This window comes from Ixodes scapularis, unplaced genomic scaffold (assembly GCF_016920785.2).
Source record: "Ixodes scapularis isolate PalLabHiFi unplaced genomic scaffold, ASM1692078v2 PGA_scaffold2__306_contigs__length_199485367, whole genome shotgun sequence".
In the NCBI taxonomy this organism is placed as follows: Eukaryota; Metazoa; Arthropoda; class Arachnida; order Ixodida; family Ixodidae; genus Ixodes; species Ixodes scapularis.
In genome coordinates this window covers 190,890,546-190,909,299 of record NW_024609857.1, presented here as the reverse complement: position 1 = coordinate 190,909,299, position 18,754 = coordinate 190,890,546, and the positions used below count along the sequence as shown (strand labels likewise).

General features: G+C 49.3%; 1 protein-coding gene across 1 annotated transcript in view; it reads right to left on the bottom strand.

The window, feature by feature from the left end:
- Window positions 1-954: 954 nt before the first annotated feature.
- The window catches only part of LOC8026531 (flocculation protein FLO11), an 80,405-nt gene continuing 62,605 nt past the window's right edge, over window positions 955-18,754 (bottom strand). The window contains exons 8-11 of the mRNA XM_029976671.4: window positions 15,217-15,436; window positions 12,565-12,696; window positions 8,695-11,369; window positions 955-1,037 (exon numbers count right to left, since the gene is read on the bottom strand). Of these exons, the coding sequence (XP_029832531.3) occupies window positions 8,731-11,369; window positions 12,565-12,696; window positions 15,217-15,436 (2,991 nt within the window). The 3' untranslated portion in view covers window positions 955-1,037; window positions 8,695-8,730. The remainder of the gene's footprint in view (window positions 1,038-8,694; window positions 11,370-12,564; window positions 12,697-15,216; window positions 15,437-18,754) is intronic.

Here is an 18,754-nt window from a genome sequence, read left to right as displayed (position 1 = left end):
TCCGAACTAATCAAATCACTTCCCTCCCCAATAATAAAAAAAAAAAAATCTACGTAATCCTTTGTTAGACAAACATACGGTTGTTCACTCGAGGCGTCGCATTTGTACGACGTCGGGCAAACTGTGGCGGCATTTCCGGCGGATGGATGAGTAATCTCGCGTTTTGTTTTCTACGGTCACTGTTGTCTTAAAAAAAAAAAAAAAATGCGGGAGCTTGGCCTTCCAAGCAGCACAAAATGTCATGCGAACGTCCATGGAACCTCGTCCCAAAGACGTTCCCAGGACTAAGTGTGCTACTAGGGCCGTTAGGCTTCTTGCTTCGTTCTCTGGCGCTATTGTTCGCCGATGATGCAATCTGTCTGCGGTGCGATGATTAGATGTTGCTACAACGCCCTTCTTCGTTTCTCAGGCTGTCAGTGAGCGTAGATGACGTTGCCTAGGTTAGGATAAATACGACACTGCGCAGGCGATGTCTCAAAGGCGCCGATACCGCCGGCTCCAATCACGAGCCAGCTAGAAATCACGTGACACATTGTTCTGACGGGCATAGCGTCGAAGTAACGGGGTTTCTAACCGGCTTGTGATTGGACATGGCAGCCCCGTAGCTTTGGCTCTAGTTCATCGTAGAGTGAGACGAGGTGCAGTTAGGGCCACTATAGTGACGACGCGATTAGCACGCGCGGCATTGCGTTTGCTCGCAGCGCAGCGACGAAGCGTCCCCCAACCGCCGTCGTATCAATTGACCGCGACTAAGAGGTTCCGGACAGAGGCACTCCACTCCGACGGATGAATCGAACCTAACCATAAACCCATTTTCTACAAAGGCAGACGACTCGGGGTACAGCGGCGAGATACGAGGCAAAATGTCGGTGACATATTTGTTCGACCAGCCGGTAATTGTTTGTGGTCCGCGACCTCTTCGATGTGTCCGTCTCGGATGTGGATTTTTGGCATCTCCAAAAGGCCTATAGCTGGTGCAGCTGACGGAGCTGCCGTGGGCACAGGAAGCGCGATCTGCGAAGACGGGGTCGCCAGACCTGCGTGCAAGGAAAATACCGCACGGTCTATCAAAATCAATACTCATGCAGGCACGTTTATTGACAGTCTAGAAGAATTGTATGGCTTTGTATGTTTATACAGCCTTGATGTTGGTACGCCTCAACGGGTGACCAGTCTCTTAGACACGTAGATGAGAAATTTTTTTGCCAGTGCAGTACAATCGCTAATATGCATCACGCAGTAGTGATTACATGAACGCGCGCCGGTACGAAACTCACCCAGATCGAAAAGGGCGGGGGCGGTGGGGATCGAACCCAGGAGGTTCCCAGCGCAAGCTTCCGCTTCACGCTCCGAACTTAAACGCGCTAGCGCACTCGGCCACCGTTTCCCTTTGATATTCTCGGGAGCGTATACCGGGTATATTCAAGCGCGGCCCGCGAGCGGTGCATTCTGGGTAAATCGCCACCTTTGAGTCCGTGACAGCAGACAGCCGCGCTCGCACAAGCCACACTGCTCAGAGAATACTTTTTTTTTTTAGGTGACGCAGCAAATGAGCAGTCAAATTACCTGTAATTGATTACTTTTGGGAGTAATTATATAATCATTTGATAACTTTTATTACGTAGAAATCACAGGAGTAATTTGATTCCTTTTGTAAGTAATAAGATTACTTGTAACTGTCACTCCTTTTTCGACCCCTTCCCCTACTTCGGTTTCCGGGTTTATGACTACTTACAGACCTTTCCATCGCTTATCACCCGGGCGAAAAATGCTGAGTCATTGAGCTGTGGAAGTATGCGCAGCGTCTGATGTACCGCACAACAGAGCGACAGCGCAAGCTCAGAAGGCATTCCACAACCCAGTAAACAGAGATGGTAGTGCGCAGAAGGTGATTTTTGGAAAGGTCTATAGTCGGTGACAAGAGTTCAGGGGAAGCTCCTCCCACCTTATTTCACTGTAATTGAGCGAACGGTGGCGAGGAGGCGGCATCCTCTCCAGCGTTCGCTCTGCTAAAGTGGAAAGAGTTGGCTAGGAGCTTCCCCTGAATTCTTAACTTGTCACCGACTATAGTCACCTCGGTTCAAGCTACGCATGCTGCGATATGTCCTCTTTTCAGCTGCTAAAACTTGGGATCAACAAAAAATAAAAACGACTGTTATCGAACTGTACGAAAGGAGGTCAGGACTTTTGCTTGGTCAGTTTATGTAGGGGTTGGCTGGGCTTCAAGCTGGGACAGTGAAGTCGGGATTTGTACAAAAGCCTTTCAGTGCAAAGTTGGATGGTTAAAGGGGAACGGAAATAAAGTTTTCCCACTTGTTTCTTTGCTTAGATGTGGTCTATCTTGTGCCGGCTGCAATCCAGAAAAAGTAGTATAGACTCCGGACTGCCGGTGGAAGAGTCAAGAAAACTAGTTTTAAATCAAACCACCAAATTTCAAGATTGCGTCTGGTGGCGGTCTGTGAAGTTCCGCTGGAATGCCGCCACGTCACTGGCCTCCAAGAAGCAGCGCTAGTTCGCGGCAGTATGGCTTGCTCGTGGAGTTACCTAGTCCTGAATGTGACTTGACGGATGATGCTATCGAGTTGACTATGTTGTATATGTTAGCCTCCGCAGTGCTTCCGCAACGTGCATTCAACACAATCTATCGCCGTTCTTTGCAGACGATAGATAAAAGCTTAACTGGAGGATGCGGGTACCTCTGCCAAACTAACCATACCACTCCCTCCCTCAACCCCCCTCCCCGGATGCAATGTGAATAACGCGGTCAAATACGGCACCCAATGAATACCTTGTATACATAGCTTGCAAGACTTGCCATTGCTGGATACTGGCGGCTTTTTCTGCTCACTGGTTTCCTCAAGCTACTATACTTCTGCAATGTGAAACTAACACGGTGAGCCGAACGCTCCTGGCACATAAGATACCGGCATGGCCGCGTATGACGTTTATAGACGTTTCTATTGTTTACGAACAGATCGTAGTCCACACGATGGCTGAACTGACTCATAGGCGAGTCAGTCCAGCCATCCCTCACTCGAAATTACGGCCAGACAGAAAGTGTGTGTGCATAACACATAAACACAGCAATAAACGCGCCCTCGCACGCTTTGAACAGGGAATGTGGCCCCCGCCATCCTCTTGCTAATGTGAGGAAGCACGGGAAATTGCAAGCCTGCACTAGTCGCGACGCCATGCTTGAAAACGTGTATAGGCCATAGGGCTTATAGTCCTCGGATATTACTACTAGGCAAGGTTGCCCCGCGTGGACTTCACCAAGCGGCAACGCTCGCAACTACAGTGCCCTTGGCCGTGCAGGGTGTGCTAGGAGCTATAGTCATCGCGAGGCGTGAGCCAGAAAAGACGACGATGAAGAAAAGGGAGGGGCGCTCGAGACAGATGATTAAATGGCTGATTCTAAACGGACGCTGGTTGGGTCCTGAGTTCCTGAGGCCCTGACAACACATGGTGTCAGAAGTGCGCCAAGGCGATATCGCCGGAGTAGGAGCTATGCAAGCAATGGCCACGTCCAGCTTCTTGTGTCAACCCCCCGAGCCGTACACCTTTGCAAACCCAGAAGAATGGACCTCGTGGATACGCCGTTTCGAACGATTTCGAGTCGTCAGTGGTCTCGCTGCGAAGCCAGGAACAGAACAGGTGAATGCTCTCATCTACTTCATGGGGGATAAAGCGGATGATATCCTGCTGTCTCTCAGTTTACCTGAACAGCAAATGACAGACTACAGCGCCGTGCTCCAAGCCTTTGAGAACCACTTTGTCGTGAGACGGAACGTTGCTTATGAGCGAGCCACTTTCCATCGGAGATGTCAAAGAGAAGGAGAGAACGTCGAAGAGTTCATAACAGATCTGCACAAGCTTGCCAAGTTCTGCAACTTCGGCACGCTCCATGACGAAATGATTCGAGACAGGATAGTGGTGGGTCTTAAAGATCACAAGCTTTCTGAAAGACTGCAGCTTGATCCAGACTTGACGCTTGAAAAAGCAACAAACATGACGCGACAGTCTGAGGTTGTGAAAGACCAACAGACCAGACTTCACACGTCCAGTGGAACCAACGTGGATCGCCTTTACGTATCGAAGAAGGCCCCTTCGAAAAAAGCCAATCGTGGAGGAAGAGTGGGCGAGAAGACGGTACCCAACTCTACTCAGTTTCAAGCACCGACTGGACACTGCTCACGCTGTGGCAAGAGTCAGCATTCGAAAGAACAGCGTCCGGCACGAAAGGCGATTTGCAACAGATGTCGCATAATTGGACATTACGCCCGCCAAGGCCGAAACTCCGCAACGCTGAACCAAGTTTCCAGTACAGAGACTGCATTCCTTGGATTCATTGAATGCGAAAACAGTCAACGGTGGACGGCGACAGTGCAAGTTGGCGAGGTGCCAATCGTCTTCAAGGTCGACACTGGCGCCGACGTGACAGTCATTCCGACAGAGACGTACAAAGCGTCTTTTTCAGCGACGTCCCTGCAGAGGCCCACGAAGATCCTAAAGGGTCCCGGTCGCCATGAACTAGACGTGCTGGGAATGATCACGAAGGACATGACCTACAGAACCAAGTCGACAAAAGCGAACCTGTACGTTGTTAACGACTTGGATGAAGCTCTTCTTTCGAGAGATGCCAGTGAGAAGCTGGGAATCGTCCAAAAGGTCTGCGATGTTGCGACTTTACGTACTGGAGACGTCAAGCTGGAAAGTAAGTTTCCCAAACTTTTTTCTGGGCTGGGACACGTGAAAGAAGCTTGCAAAATTGAGCTACGAGATGACGCAGTTCCGTTTGCACTGATGACGCCTCGGAGAGTAGCCATTCCCTTGCTAGGCAAGACAAAGGAGAAGCTTGAGGAAATGGTCAAGATGCAAGTAATAGAACCCGTGGAAGAGCCAACAGAGTGGTGCTCTGGGATGGTTATAATCGCAAAATCAAATGGAGGCGTGCGCATCTGCGTAGATTAGACCGAGCTAAACAAATACGTGAAAAGAGAAGTGCATCCTTTGCCAATTGAAGAACACGTGCTGGGACAACTCGCTGGAGCGAAATATAAGACTGATGCCAACTCCGGATTTTGGCAGTTTGAACTAGCCGAAGAGTCTCAACCTATGACGACCTTCATAACACCTTTTGGAAGGTTCAGGTTCCGGAGATTGCCCTTCGGCATCACATCAGCACCGGAGTTTTTCCAGAAAAAGATGACACAGTTTCTCGAAGGTCTGCAAGGGGTCCTGTGCAACATGGACGACGTCCTTATCTACGGAAGCACTCCAGAAGAGCATCATGAGAGGCTTCGAAGAAGGCCTGGGGGTCGTGTGGGCATGTGAAAGGTTCCAAGATTTTATAACCGTACTTCACGTCTTGATTGAAACAGATCACAAGCCCCTTGTGCCAATTTTCTCGTCAAAAAACTTAGCGGACCTCACTCCACGACTTCAAAGGATGAAACTTCGGATGATGCGATTCTCATACGACATGAGACACATTCCTGGAAAATCCTTGATTACTGCCGATATTCTCTCTCGGAAGCCTCTACAGGAGACAGGTCAAGGGGACTTTCAGGAGCAAATTGCACTGTATGTCAGTGGACTTACAGCATGCTTGCCGGCAACCGACCATAGGTTGAAAGAAATCCGAGAGAAGCAAGTTGCAGATGTCACGTGCAGGACACTGGTCAAGTACAGTGAAGAAGGCTGGCCGACACGGAATGGGGTTCAAACCGACTGCAGGGATTACTGGCCTCATAGGTCAGAAATAGCTTCGCAAGACGGTCTCCTCATGAGAGGATCCCGAATTATTATTCCTCAGTCAATGCGCAGTGACATCGTACAAAGACTTCACGAAGGACACCAAGGCATTACCAAGTGTAGGGCGCGTGCCCGACAGTCTGTATGGTGGCCTGGACTTTCCCGTCAAGTGGAAGATGTGGTACGCACTGCACACAGTCCATCCAAGAAACACACAACCGACACGAACCACTGCTTCCATCAAAGTTTCCAGATCGACCGTGGCAAAAAGTCGCAATGGACCTGTTTTACTTGGAAGGAAAAGACTACCTCCTCGTCAACGACTACTTTTCAAGGTTTCCAGAGATTGCACTTCTCAGCAGTCTGACGGCGACTACAATAATAACTCACCTGAAGTCTTTCTTTGCAAGACATGGAGCACCTTAAGTAGTCTTTAGTGATAACGGACCACAATTCCGAAAAATACAAGGGTCGGAGTTCCAGAAGTTCGCCGAAAGTTGGGGTTTTGAACACATAACATCCAGCCCACGTTACCCCCAAAGTAATGGCTTTGTGGAAGTTGCTGTAGGCATTATCAAACGTAGTTTGAAGAAAACTGGGGACAGCTACGTCGCGTTACAAGCCTACCGCTCGACACCGTTGGGTAACGGCTACAGTCCAGCAGAGTTGTTGATGGGACGGAGATTGCGTACTTCTCTACCAACGGCTGACTCCCTTCTTCAGCCCAGTCAGGTAGATAAAGAAGCCCTCAATCTTTGGGAAGAACGTAGGATCATGAATCAGAAGCGTAACTATGACCGACGACACGGTGTCCGCCGGCTTCAACCTTTGATGCCTGCGGATAGAGTGTGGATAACCGATCGACGCGAAACTGGAATAGTGCAGTCGTCGGTGGACACTCCAAGGTCCTACTCCGTCAACAAACAGGGAGGGAACCTCAGTCGGAACCGATTTCATCTCGTCCCGATTCCGACAGTGCCCAAATCACCTGACCTTCCACCGCGAGATGCGATTGCGGAAAGAACACTAGAGCCGACCTATGGGACCCCACATTCCGATCACGTTGTGACCCGAAGTGGCCGAATAGTCAAACCCATGGATAGTACGCTTTAGCCCTTAGCTAAAAGGGGGAGATGTGCTAGGAGCTATAGTCATCGCGAGGCGTGAGCTGGAAAAGACGACGATGAAGAAAAGGGAGGGGCGCTCGAGACAGATGATTAAATGGCTGATTCTAAACGGTCGCTGGTTGAGTCCTGAGTTCCTGAGGCCCTGACAACACACAGGGGCCCGTGGCGTCACGAGCGCGATACGCATTGCCATAACCTCCTCTATACTGACAAAACCTGGCAGATCGCCATGAGCCGCGGCCGCCGAAAGTGAAAAAGCGGCAGGGCAACGGATGAGAGGAGAGGCTGAAGTCCCTTTATGTTTCAAAAGTAGCGCAAGGTATCTCGAAGCACGAGGCACGTGCAACGTGCAGCCTTTTGGAAGATCATGGCGGCACAGCTTAGCACTGAGCTGGATTTCAGACGCCATGTTCTTCCCAGAAGTGGCGCGCGGCACGTGTCTAGAGCATTTCCACAACAATGAATGGCTCCAATTTTCCCAGGATAGAGGGTACAGTGTCAGAGCCGTATATGTAGAGAGTTTGGCCATTCGTTGGGAAGTATAGGAGACAAATGAGGAGGTGCCATTGGCCGAAAGCGGGCTGGGCGTGTTCCAGGGCGTCTTCAGAAACTCGAATGTGACCAACCGGAAGCCGGAAATAATACCCTGGCGGTGGTCGCGAGAAACAAACCTGATAACTGCATTGGAGTAACTCTCAATGGCTGAAAATATGGTACACGTGATGTTTCAATCACGCTCATCCAAAATGATGGTGGAAGAGTGGGACTAGCGGAACGATCGACATAATCCGTACGCCAAGCGCCGAGGGCCGGGAATCTGCCTTCCGAGCGGTCACACACTGTTCGCGCAAAACAGAGTTGAGCGGCGCATTCGTTTCTTACATCTTTCTGCATGATCATGATCAAAACAACACGTGCACCCCATTTTCAACCACAAAGAGTTACTACACTTCACTTTTACGCGCTTATTAAAACCATGTACGAACATAGACCTTTGATCACAACTGTTTCTGGCTACCGCCGCTAGGGGATTTTTTTCGGCTTCTGGTTGGTCAAGAGAGCATGCCAAGCCCTCTTTCCTAGTCTGCCGCACGCCCTGACTTTGCCCGCGCCTCCCATTGACCAAACTCTCTGCATATATGGCTCTGTACAGTGTTATAGAGGGGCTTTAGGAGAGGCATGTTACGGGCGCCCCACTGCGGCGAGACGCCAAAACACACTTGTCCCGAGCGACGGAATGTCGGCTCGTGCTCCTCGCGTTCCTCGCGCTACCGCTTCTTTTCTCATCGTGTTCGAACATTACCTCCGAGATCCCGAAGCGCGCGCATCGGGATCTCGGAGGCGATGGTTTCAAAACCATGTTTCGGGTCCTCGCCGCTGCAAAAGCTACGCACTGACTACAGGCTCCCCGAGAAATGCTCTGTGCTACCAGATCCTCGCGCTCCAAATCTGCGACCGGGCACTTTATGGCTGCGTCGTCGAACTACCAGGCTTTGTGACTATAGAGGAGGCTATGGCATTAATTGCGCTTCTTGCTGGCCAATTTTGAAGCGAGAGTTAGAGAGTTCGCGTTCACGTCATTTCGTTTCCGTGCCCCATTATTGTGCTTTTCTGTGTGAAGTTGTATGTGCGTGGAACAAGTGAGTGGGAACGTTCCTACGAGCAAGAAAGCTGAATCCTGTTTGCTGTGTTTAGCTTGCCCATACCTTGATTACAAACTTGTAGAACTTAATTGGCTGTAGTAACGCGTCTTTTCTGCTACGACCGCCAAGTCGACACGTAAAAGGGGAACTGAAGAAGAAGTGGATACTACCTGCGTGTGGTTGCCTTGCCTTCCGCCAGGCATAGGTTATCTCTTCACTGAAGAGGACTTCGAGCCGTTAGAGGCCGACGCCATGGGCGCCTTGTCATGCGAAGAGTAGAGCCCCAACTTGATGCCCACCTCGCTGGCGTAGCTGGTCAGCGAGGGACGACGTACCGTCGGAAAAGGGTTGAAGCTCTCGCCCATAGATCTCCGAGGGGAACCGGGAGGGCTTGCCAGCCCGCCCAGGTCTCCGGAAGATACCCGCTGTCTCCGGAACCACGCAGGCATAGTAGCGGCTCCGTCCATGCTGCCGCTATGATTCGCCGAGTTCCGGGAGCTCTTTAAGGCAGTGCTTTGGCTCGAGTTAACGATCGACGCGTCTGAGCTCATGGACCGCGCTGCGGGCATCTGGGTTCTCGCCGGAGGATGCCTGCCGTCGCTTTGGTCGTTGACCGGACCGTCCAACTTGACCGTCGACGTCCCGTAGACGAGACTTTCGAGGAACTTGGCAGCGTCGAATTTGGGCGTCGATTTCGTGGGCGACTTTAGTGGCGACGATGGGGTGGATGTCGGGGATGATGTGGCGGGTGACGCCGGCGATCGGCTGTTGTCCACCGGTGACCCTCCTGGCGTTGTATCAGAGCTCGTTCTGGCGGGTGAATGTTTCTTCTCGGACAATTCTTCGGACATGCTACCGTCGCCGCTGTTCTCTGCCGTCGTCGTGTCTGAGTTAGTCCCAAGGGGCGTTGTCGTGGGACCCTCTTCGTACGCCGATGCCTTGAGGTCTCCCGACGAGACTCTATCCCCATTCCGAAAATAGGACCTTTGAGACCGCTTCATCGATGGCTTGGTTTCACTGCCTGACGAAATCGATCTGCTGAATTTCGCGTGAAGTCGCTGAAACTCAGCTTCGGATAATGGAGGTTTGTCTTGCTTCATCAGAGAGTCGGACATGAAAGACGGCATATGCTTGCTGTCCGACAACATTGAACTGCTGTCTTCTGAAGTTGAGGAGTCGTACCGGTGTAGCTTGCCGTTCAGCGACTCCCTGCTTGAGGCTATCGGGATCGTTCCATCATCTTGCTCAGCTTGAACCACAGAAGAGTCCACGCAGAGGTGGGCGTCCTCCGAGAGAGAGGTTAAGGAAGACAACTGGACATCAGCGTCCACAGATTGCCAACTAACGTCTTCTGACGTGTTCCTGCTCTCGCTCGTGTCGGGCCACTTCCGATGGTGGTCTTGTAACGAAGGCCTACATCCAGCGTCTTGCTCTGGTAGTTGGTCGGTCCTAGACACGGTTTGATGCGCCTCGTTTCTCTCGAACGGTCGCTGCCCGACTTCTTCTGTTGCCATTCTGTTCGCTCTGTTGCTGCGCCTCGGTGACCACCTCCGGGGCGTCTCGCCCGAAGACTTTCTTTCACTGTCTTCGGATGTCGACTGGTCGGAATTAAAAGAGGATCGCTGAGAAGCTAGCTCTTCCGACGATGCCCTGCTTGAAACCTTTGACAAAGATCGCAGCGCCTGTCTTTCCAGCAGGGCCGTTTGACTGTACTTAAGAGACAACCTCTTAAACTCGTCTTCAGAGAGCGTTCGAGCGTTTTCTTTTGTTTTTGTTGCATTGTCACGCTTCTGGGAAGGTAGATCTTGCGGTTGAGCCGCGGACAGGACCTGGGTGTCTTTTTTGGGCACTGCATCCTGTTTGGCAACACTCAAAGTCGCCTCGTTTTGCTCTCTTGACGACTTCGAACTTGATTCTTCTGACAACGTGACGGAGCTTTGCTTACTGGCACTTGAAATAGGTTTGTCTGGAAGCGTCTTGTAGGGATTTTCCCTAGAATTAGAAGTGCGACTTTTAACGCCTTCCCTCTCCATTCCGTCTCTGGGCGGTTGCAAACGCCCTTCTAGCGCGGGCTTGCAAAAGCCTTCTTCAGACGACAGACTCTTCTGGCAATCGTCAGTGTCAGTTTCTTCGTCTTGTTTGTCAGAGTCGGCGTCGTCAACTGGCAGACCGGATATCGCTGATGGTCCCTGACTAGAAGTACGAAGGTCGCCGAATTCCACGTTCCGACCTTTCGGTTCAGAGGTCGACAACGAAGACACCTTGCGTAATTGCTTCATGTGTGTTCTGCTGGAGCTCTTGGTCGGCGACCTGCTGGGCGTGTTGTTAGGTGACATGCCAGGTGTTTTTTCAGGTGACTCGCCATGCGCCAGGTTTGGTGTCCCACTTGATTCCCTGTTAGACACCGCGTCCACGTTGGAGGAGTCATCGTGACGCTTAGGTCTCTTACTCCAATTTTCCTCTTCGTCGGACGACGACGAACCGCCCTGCTCTTCCCACGAAGGTTCTTGGGGCAGGGGGGAGGTCTGGCCGCCCTTGGAGACTTCCTCGGGAGAGGACGACCTCACGCTATGGAAGTCGTCGCAGAGTTCTGTTGACGAACTGTCGTAACTGGAGCTGTCGTCGACGTCCGATGACCTCAGTTTCTTAGCCTGTTCCCAGGACAGCGTCTCGCCGGCGCTCGGTGTGACTTTGACGCGAGGGGCTCGGGCTGTTGGGACAGCGAGCGTGGGAGGAGGAGGCCTGCTTTTCCGCACGATAGGCTTCTGCCCCGCCAGGAGATGATTGACAGGTACGACGGGTGGCGCTCTGGGAGGATGCAGTGCTGGAGGTCCTTGCAGACTACCTGAACGACAAGGTAAGGTGCACATATTTAGTTACTTTAATTTGAAGAACGGTATCGGGACAAAAGGTTTACCCGAATAAAAATAAGTTAATAACAAAAAATGGTGGCGCGCGTGTGAAAAGTGCATACCCTAACAAATACAAAAGTTTTTAATGTCTGGGCAATTTCTCTTTCTTAAAGCAGGACCGTTTTGTATACTAAAGAACCCATTATTGACCACTTTTGCTGCTTGTAATTGTCTCGTGCATTCAATTTTACTAAGGTTCATCATACGCTCTATTCACAAATTAAAAATATAAACACACGAAGTACACGTTTATGACTAATTTCAGGAAGTTTGCGTACTATATTATCAACACAAGGTAGGAGACTAAACTGAAATACAATGAAACTTTTTAAATTAAAATACCACATACGTAGCGTAACCTCCCTAAAGAACCGGTATGACACCTCTCATATGACACACTCCAAGTCAAGATTGCGAACGTTTGGTAATTCAACATATTATAGGCCCGCTCCTGGCGCTTGTATAATGGGACGCTTACTGGATCCGAGAGATGCGTAGAGGGTAGTGTTCTATACGCATATCTCTATTCCCGATTGCGAACGGCAATGCCATGAATATGCGTGCCTGAAGGCTCTTAAAGTTCACCGTGACAGTCAAACGACTAGGACGCAAACCTGCCCGATTTCTTTTAGAAGTGTTAGTTCGTTACGCTTGGGGCTAGATGCTGTGAAAGGAAAGGTGCCTAGCCTCACGATAAATGCTAAGTTAAAGTACCCGGCGACTTTTGGTCGTGCGCGTCTTTTTTGTTTTGTTGTATAGTTGACCTCGGGGTGTGACTGCGAAATAAAATTCAGCTGTGTCTGGATCTTAATATTTGTGCGTTCTCTCGTCCTTCCTTACGCTGCGAGGTTAAACGTCCAAACGATATTTGGTGAGCAAAACGAGCATAGTGAACTAGTCATTCCACAGAGTGAAAACAATGGAACCCGCCTACAACACAAAGCCTACGTCCCAGGGCGTCTCGCAGCGTCTGACAACGAACGCGGCGCAAGCACGCAAGACGACGGCAAGATCAACGCGCCTGGCGCTTTGCTTCGGCTTGTTTGCCGCTTGGGGCTCTTCGAGCAAACTAACAATGGCGTCCTGAGCAACAGGCCTTGCCTTCTATGTGGTATCGCTCGAACTCACCGGTCAGGATTATGTGCGCCTGCTTCTGGCGCTGCCTGAGCTTGGAGTACTGCCTCTTGAGTGTCGAGATGTCCAGGGTCATGCGGCTGGGGTCTATGGGGTTCGGTGACGTCGCTTGGGTGTTCCCCTGACCTGCGGTTTACCGCGGCGGATATACAACGGTCGCAAAGGTAGACCTATCTAAAATCAGGCTCGACTACTGCAGGGACAGGGCAGCCAAAGCACGGCAGCAAGTGGCACGAATTCGAGCAAGCGGTTTTCACGAGACGCTTGCTGCGTGATAGTGCTAGGTGATGGCGCAATGCTATAGTAGACGCTTTCAGGCAGCTGTGCATGGGCGCCGCCATAACCGACCTTCAGTTTTAGTTTCCTCGTAATCCGTTCACTTCACTTCATTGCTGCCACAACCGGACAGATTATTGACACTTTAGGTGCTACTGTGTCCTTCTCCCCAGCACAGGCCTTTTGTGGAGGCTCGTCAACACCCGCTTCAGTGGCTCGGTATCTCGGTAAGACAAGAGAAGGTCGGCTATGGCGGCTGAGTGTGGAGCGTGTTTTAAAGCGTCTATAATTAGGGTTCCCCGTTTGCAAATAAATCAGAAAAAAATATTCTGAAAACATTTGTCGCTAAAAGTTTCGTTAATTTGGATTTATCCGAAACACTCATAATTTCGAAATCACAATGACAAAACAAGGCAAAACAACAACAGCAACAACACCAGCAACAGCAACAACAACAGCAACAACAACAACAATGATAATAATAATAATATTAATATTCATAATGATAATAAATAGCAGAAAAGAAGCTGTTTTACGAATAAGCATAGCCTCTTCTATACTCACAAAGCCTGGCAGTTCGACGACGAAGCCATAGGGCGCCCCGTCGCGAATTTATAGCGCGAGAATCTGGTAGCACAAAGCGATTCTCGGGGAAGCTGGTAGTGAGCGCTGAGTCTTTTTGCAGCGGCGAGGACGCGCGAGGAACGCGAGGAGCACGAGCGGACATTCCATCGCTCGGGAGAAGTATGTTTCGGCGTCTCGCCGCAGCGGGGCGCCCGTTACATGACTCTGCTCTCATCCGTTGTCTGCCGCTCTACCTTTTCACTTTCGGCGGTCGTGTCTCATGGCGATCTGCCAGGCTTTGTCACTATAGAGGAGGCTGTGGAATAATTTACGTGAGAGTACAGGGTCTGTGCTCCTGAGGAAAGACTACTTCAGTTTCCTTCGAAATTTTATACTATTGGGAAAAGAGAGTTTAGCGTTTATCTCGCCGAAATTCGTCCAGAACAAACGGGTATTTCTGGACCACGACCAAAGCTTTTGTTCCGGTTTCTAGTTTAGAGCACACTGTTTGGCTTTCTCAGAGGGAGAAGGGCTTGCGTTTTTATAAGAGTGAAAGCTATGAAGCTAAAGATTTCATAGAAGAGGGCAGGGCAGCTGGACCTTCCCATTGACTACGTTCAGGTGTTAAGTTGTTTTAAATGATTGATGCTAAATGAGGCAATGCTTCTTTGCAAGAATGGTCGTGGTACAGTTAGTATTGACAATGGCAAGGGCCCCAATGCTAGATGCACCTGCAGACACCATATGCGACAGGTGAGTTCTAAATGAATTTAATATACGTGTGTGTCCGGAGAGTATGTATTTTTATTTTTAATTTTGAAAACGTGAGAACTGTAACATTATACTCCAAACTTTAAGATTGAAAAAAAAAAAATATATATATATAAAAATACGATGAACTTTGAATTTTCAGTGACATATAAACTCAGAAAAACAGTCTCCGAATTTAATAAAATATAAATTCCGAAAACACGGAATTTTAGCTAAAATGTACGCGAAATTCTTAAACCAAGTTGAAAGCCAAGTCAGATATCTCATTCTGCTACAAATTTCGCTCTTCAGCAAAGAACTGGATAACTCCTTCAGGCCGCCCCCCCCCCCCCTTTTCCAAAAAAAAAAAAAGAAAAAAAAAGAAAAGAAAACAAATGAGCAATGAAACAAGAAAAAAAAAGAAGAAATATGTGTGGTACAGAGATTAGTAGGAATATACAGATTAGTAGAAAATAAATTACCAAAGCGAAAAAAAAAGAGAAAATAAACATTTATGTTGGGGGAGGAGAGACAAAAAGAGAAAACATCCCACTGGCTAAGATTGAAGAAGTACCGAATGCTGTGGATGAAAGAAGCCGGTAACGAGCAGCAAAACCTGTTCAGAGGAGCATTGTACAGTCAGGGACAGCCGAAGAAAAGCAGGTCGCGGTGAGTCTCGAGCTCCGCAGAGATCGCTCCGCAGAGATCGCAACATGAACAGATAAGCACGCCAAAGAACGGAAAGCGTGAGGATGACAAGCACCGCTTTTCTTAGACTGTCAGTAACGACAGCCGCTCAATGGTCATCGCGTCATTTTCGGTTTATTCCACGAAAATGTGTCACGGGAGCCCCGACAAAGGCCCCTATTCCACGAGGCAGTTTTCGACTAGGGGGCCTTGGGAGGGGGCCCCCAAACAGCTCGGGGCGTCACACCATGCATGCGCAGAACGTCCTCGCACGCGCGGTGCGACGCCCCAGTCAGTATAGGGGTGCCTCAAGCGGTCCCCTATTGCAAAAGTCTCGAAAAATTACTGGGAGCGGCCCGCAAGACTCACCCCTGTTCTTGTTGACGAGGAAGGCGTTCGAGATGCACCACGCCGCGGCCACGACCACCTGGTGGTCGCTGTCGGCGTCGTTGTCGTCGTCGTCGCCGAAGAAGAGCCGCAGTCCGTGTCGAGGCAGGGAGGAAGAAGGCAGCGGCCGGATGTTGTAGGTGTAGCGGTCGCGCAGCTCCGTCAGCTGGGGGAACGGGAACGGGGCCATCGTGCAGATGGTCTGCGCCAGTCGAGGGTCGCCCAGGGTACCGGAGGTGTGGCGCATCCACGGAAGCGGCCAGGAAAGAAAGGTGGCAGAGAAAACGACGGGCAAATCAATGAGGGAAAGGGTTTCGTTGAGAAAACGAATACCATGGCTGAATGCATTCACCATAATCACCGACAAGGCGAGAGAGACAGGGAAGACTTCCACAGCCTTCGGCGCGAACTTCCTACAAAATACCTTTTTGCTACCGTCGACATCAGCGCGTCTAACGCCCCAGGAGGACGCACCCGCAGCCACAGCACGGCGGAAGGCACAGAGCGCGTGCTGGGGGCGTTCGGAAGATCTGCCGTTCTTATTCTGCCAGTGGCTTCGCAGGACTAAATGCAAGCCACGTCATGGACTATTATTATAATGCAATTAAATGCAAAGGTGCAAGCGAGCTGGACAAGAATGACGAAAATAATCCCTGGAGAAGGGGAACAAGAGGGACAAAGGACAAACACAAATCTCCAAACACCTAGCTGTGTTTGGAGATTTGTGTTTGTCCTTTGTCCCTCTTGTTCCCCTTCTCCAGGGATTATTTTCGTCATGGACTATTCCTTTTATGGCTTTATTGACTGCGAAGCGACAATGAGATACGCTTGGCACTCGCCGTGCCCTGCCGTTCTTAACCCATTGGGGACCGTAGACGTTTGCAGGGTATACGGCCTTAATGGACGCCGCCATCTTGTTGCTGGTGTGGGTAGATCGTCAGATAGCCAATTATCGCCGAGGCCGTGGGTACGCCTCGGCGATGCTTGACTATCAAACGATTTACCCACACCAGGAGCAGGATGGCGGCGCCCAGAAGTCGCACTTGCAAACGTCATATAGGATATTATATATATATATATATATATATATATATATATATATATATATATTGTTTCATGATCACGTTAGGCATTTGCCGTCTATGGTTTTGTTCGAGGGCAACATCCTCGTGCTTCGCGCCTCGTGGTGAGTCGCAATGCGTTTCTTCCACAGGACGTCCTCAAACGCTGCTTAAGCGTTAAGAAAGAACCGTATATGTGTATGAAGGTGCCATAAGAGGACCATTCCGCACTAAAACGAGCCGGAAAAATCGGTACCTGCGCGCAAAAAACTCGAACCTTTACCGAAAGTGCGTTGAGCAGCCAGGTCAGTTTTACCGTGTGAAATCTCAAGAGCCCTCTTTCTGTAAAAAAAATAATAAAACAAAAGCAAAAAAAAAAAAAAAACAGAAAAGAAAATAATCTTGCAGTAGTGAAGCATGGCCACGTTCGCAGACGACCGAGTGAGTGACGCTATTTCCTTGTGGCTTTATTCTCTCGAGCATGCCATTTAATCTCGCGAAATTCAGAATAGTTATTGCGATATCGGCAAATAAAAATGATGACAAAACCAACATTCAAATACACCCGCGCTTTTCAGTGTCATGACGTCAGAGGCGGGCGGGCTCGCCAGTCGAGCAGGCAGTCTGAAAAGAAACTATGCCGAGTATTTGTGTCGTGTTGCCTTGCGGGACCTGGAGCGAACTTCCAAAGCATCCATTTGACGCCATGGAACTGCTTGTGGTCAGCTGGGAACACATCCCACAGCCCAAGAAGTGAACCCCTGCCCGCCGTTGGCGTCGCTTTTCTGTTTGTGCCATAGAGACTTTCAGTTCCAGTAACAACGATGAAGACCAAAATTGTAAATTTGATAACTTGGAGAAAAACATTATTACGACTCTATATTTGGGATACTACTATTTCAGCGATGTTTGTTTGTGTGTTTAGCTAATTTACGGGCAAATACGTGACCATGAAGAAAACGCTGGAGTACCCCTATAACGAAGGTGGTGCATTTATCGTACTGAAGTTTTATGTTTGTAGGTTCGAATCAAAAGAAAATGAAAGATGAAAAACACTTTTTCTTCTTCCTTTCTTTATGTGCAGAGACGAAAACGACAAATATCGTCTGGCTGACGGTGCGACTAATAGATGGCGCCACACACGCTCGGATCTGTTGGATATGTCCTTTTGAATGTTCATCTCAAAGAAGCCTTCACGCTTCTGATTATGTTGCGCCACCTGTGAGTATAGCAGCTGCGTCAACCTGACGGCTTAAACTGTTTTTCTACCTGTTTGTAGAAAAAAAAAAAAAAAAAAAAGACAGCTCTTTTGGGCTAAATTGTTTTCATGGAACCCAGGCTCATAAGTCTTGAGTACGAAAAATGCACCACCTAAAGATACCTTTTAAAAAAAAAACACCTTTCTACGCATTCCGTTTATTGGTTTATATACACGATTTTGTTTACGCTTACAAAACGATCGAGAACACCCTGTAGAGAAGCGAGAACATGCTTCGCGCCACTAATAGAAATCAGTTGCTTTGAATAGAATATCGCCATAAACCGAAAATCCCTAAAATATTTTTTTTTTGTAGTTTACACTTGGTAACGGGTGACGAACATAACTTCCTTATGTTCGTCACCCGTTGCATCTACTTCGTAAATAAAGTTCGTTGCAATGAGAAAACATTTCAGCCTTTCGAGATCTGGTGAAGAAGGAAGACCAGCGAAGCTGTACTATGGTGGGAATGAAGTAATGGCCGGCCGCAAGTCGGCAAGCCAGAGTGGAAAGGCTGGAGAGGTTGCCGCCGTCGCTCATAGATGGCGGTAGCTGTCCAGAGTTTGGTCTTTTGGTTTGGTGTCATCATTTGTTTGCTGACGGACACGATACTGGGGAAACTGGCCCTTAATAGCTCCGCCATAAAAATACATTCAGCTTGAAACTTCCAAACGTGTGGTCGCATAATAAACAGCTTCTAGATGAACTTGGGCTTTCAAATAAAAGGTATACAAGATAGATCATGCTGACAAAAACTGGTTAGCACATAATGTGCGATAGACCTTCTAGGGAAGAGGAGATGGGTATCTGAAGGCAGCGCCTAACGAAGATTCAGTCTCATTTCTGACGCCCCAGTAACGTCGCTTTTGCAAGCTCGGACCTCTTACTGAGTTTGGATAGATCGGTCGGCAAAGCACTTGGCTTGGAACCTCTAGGTGGTGAGTTAAATTCCTGCCGGGCGATTGAAGTGTTTTTATATGGTCCCCTAGGGGCGTAACGCTTTTCGGTTCCGTTTTTCCGTTACAGCTGGTTATTACAGCCGGCCGCTACAGCCAAACGTCACAGAACTCCATGAAAATCGGCAGGTAAAATCTATTTTGTGTTACAATAAAACGAACTGGTCGGTCGTGCGATCAAGACAGGAGTAAAGTGAGAGCAACGTCTTTAATGCAAGCTGCCCATCTTGGTAATGTTTAAATGC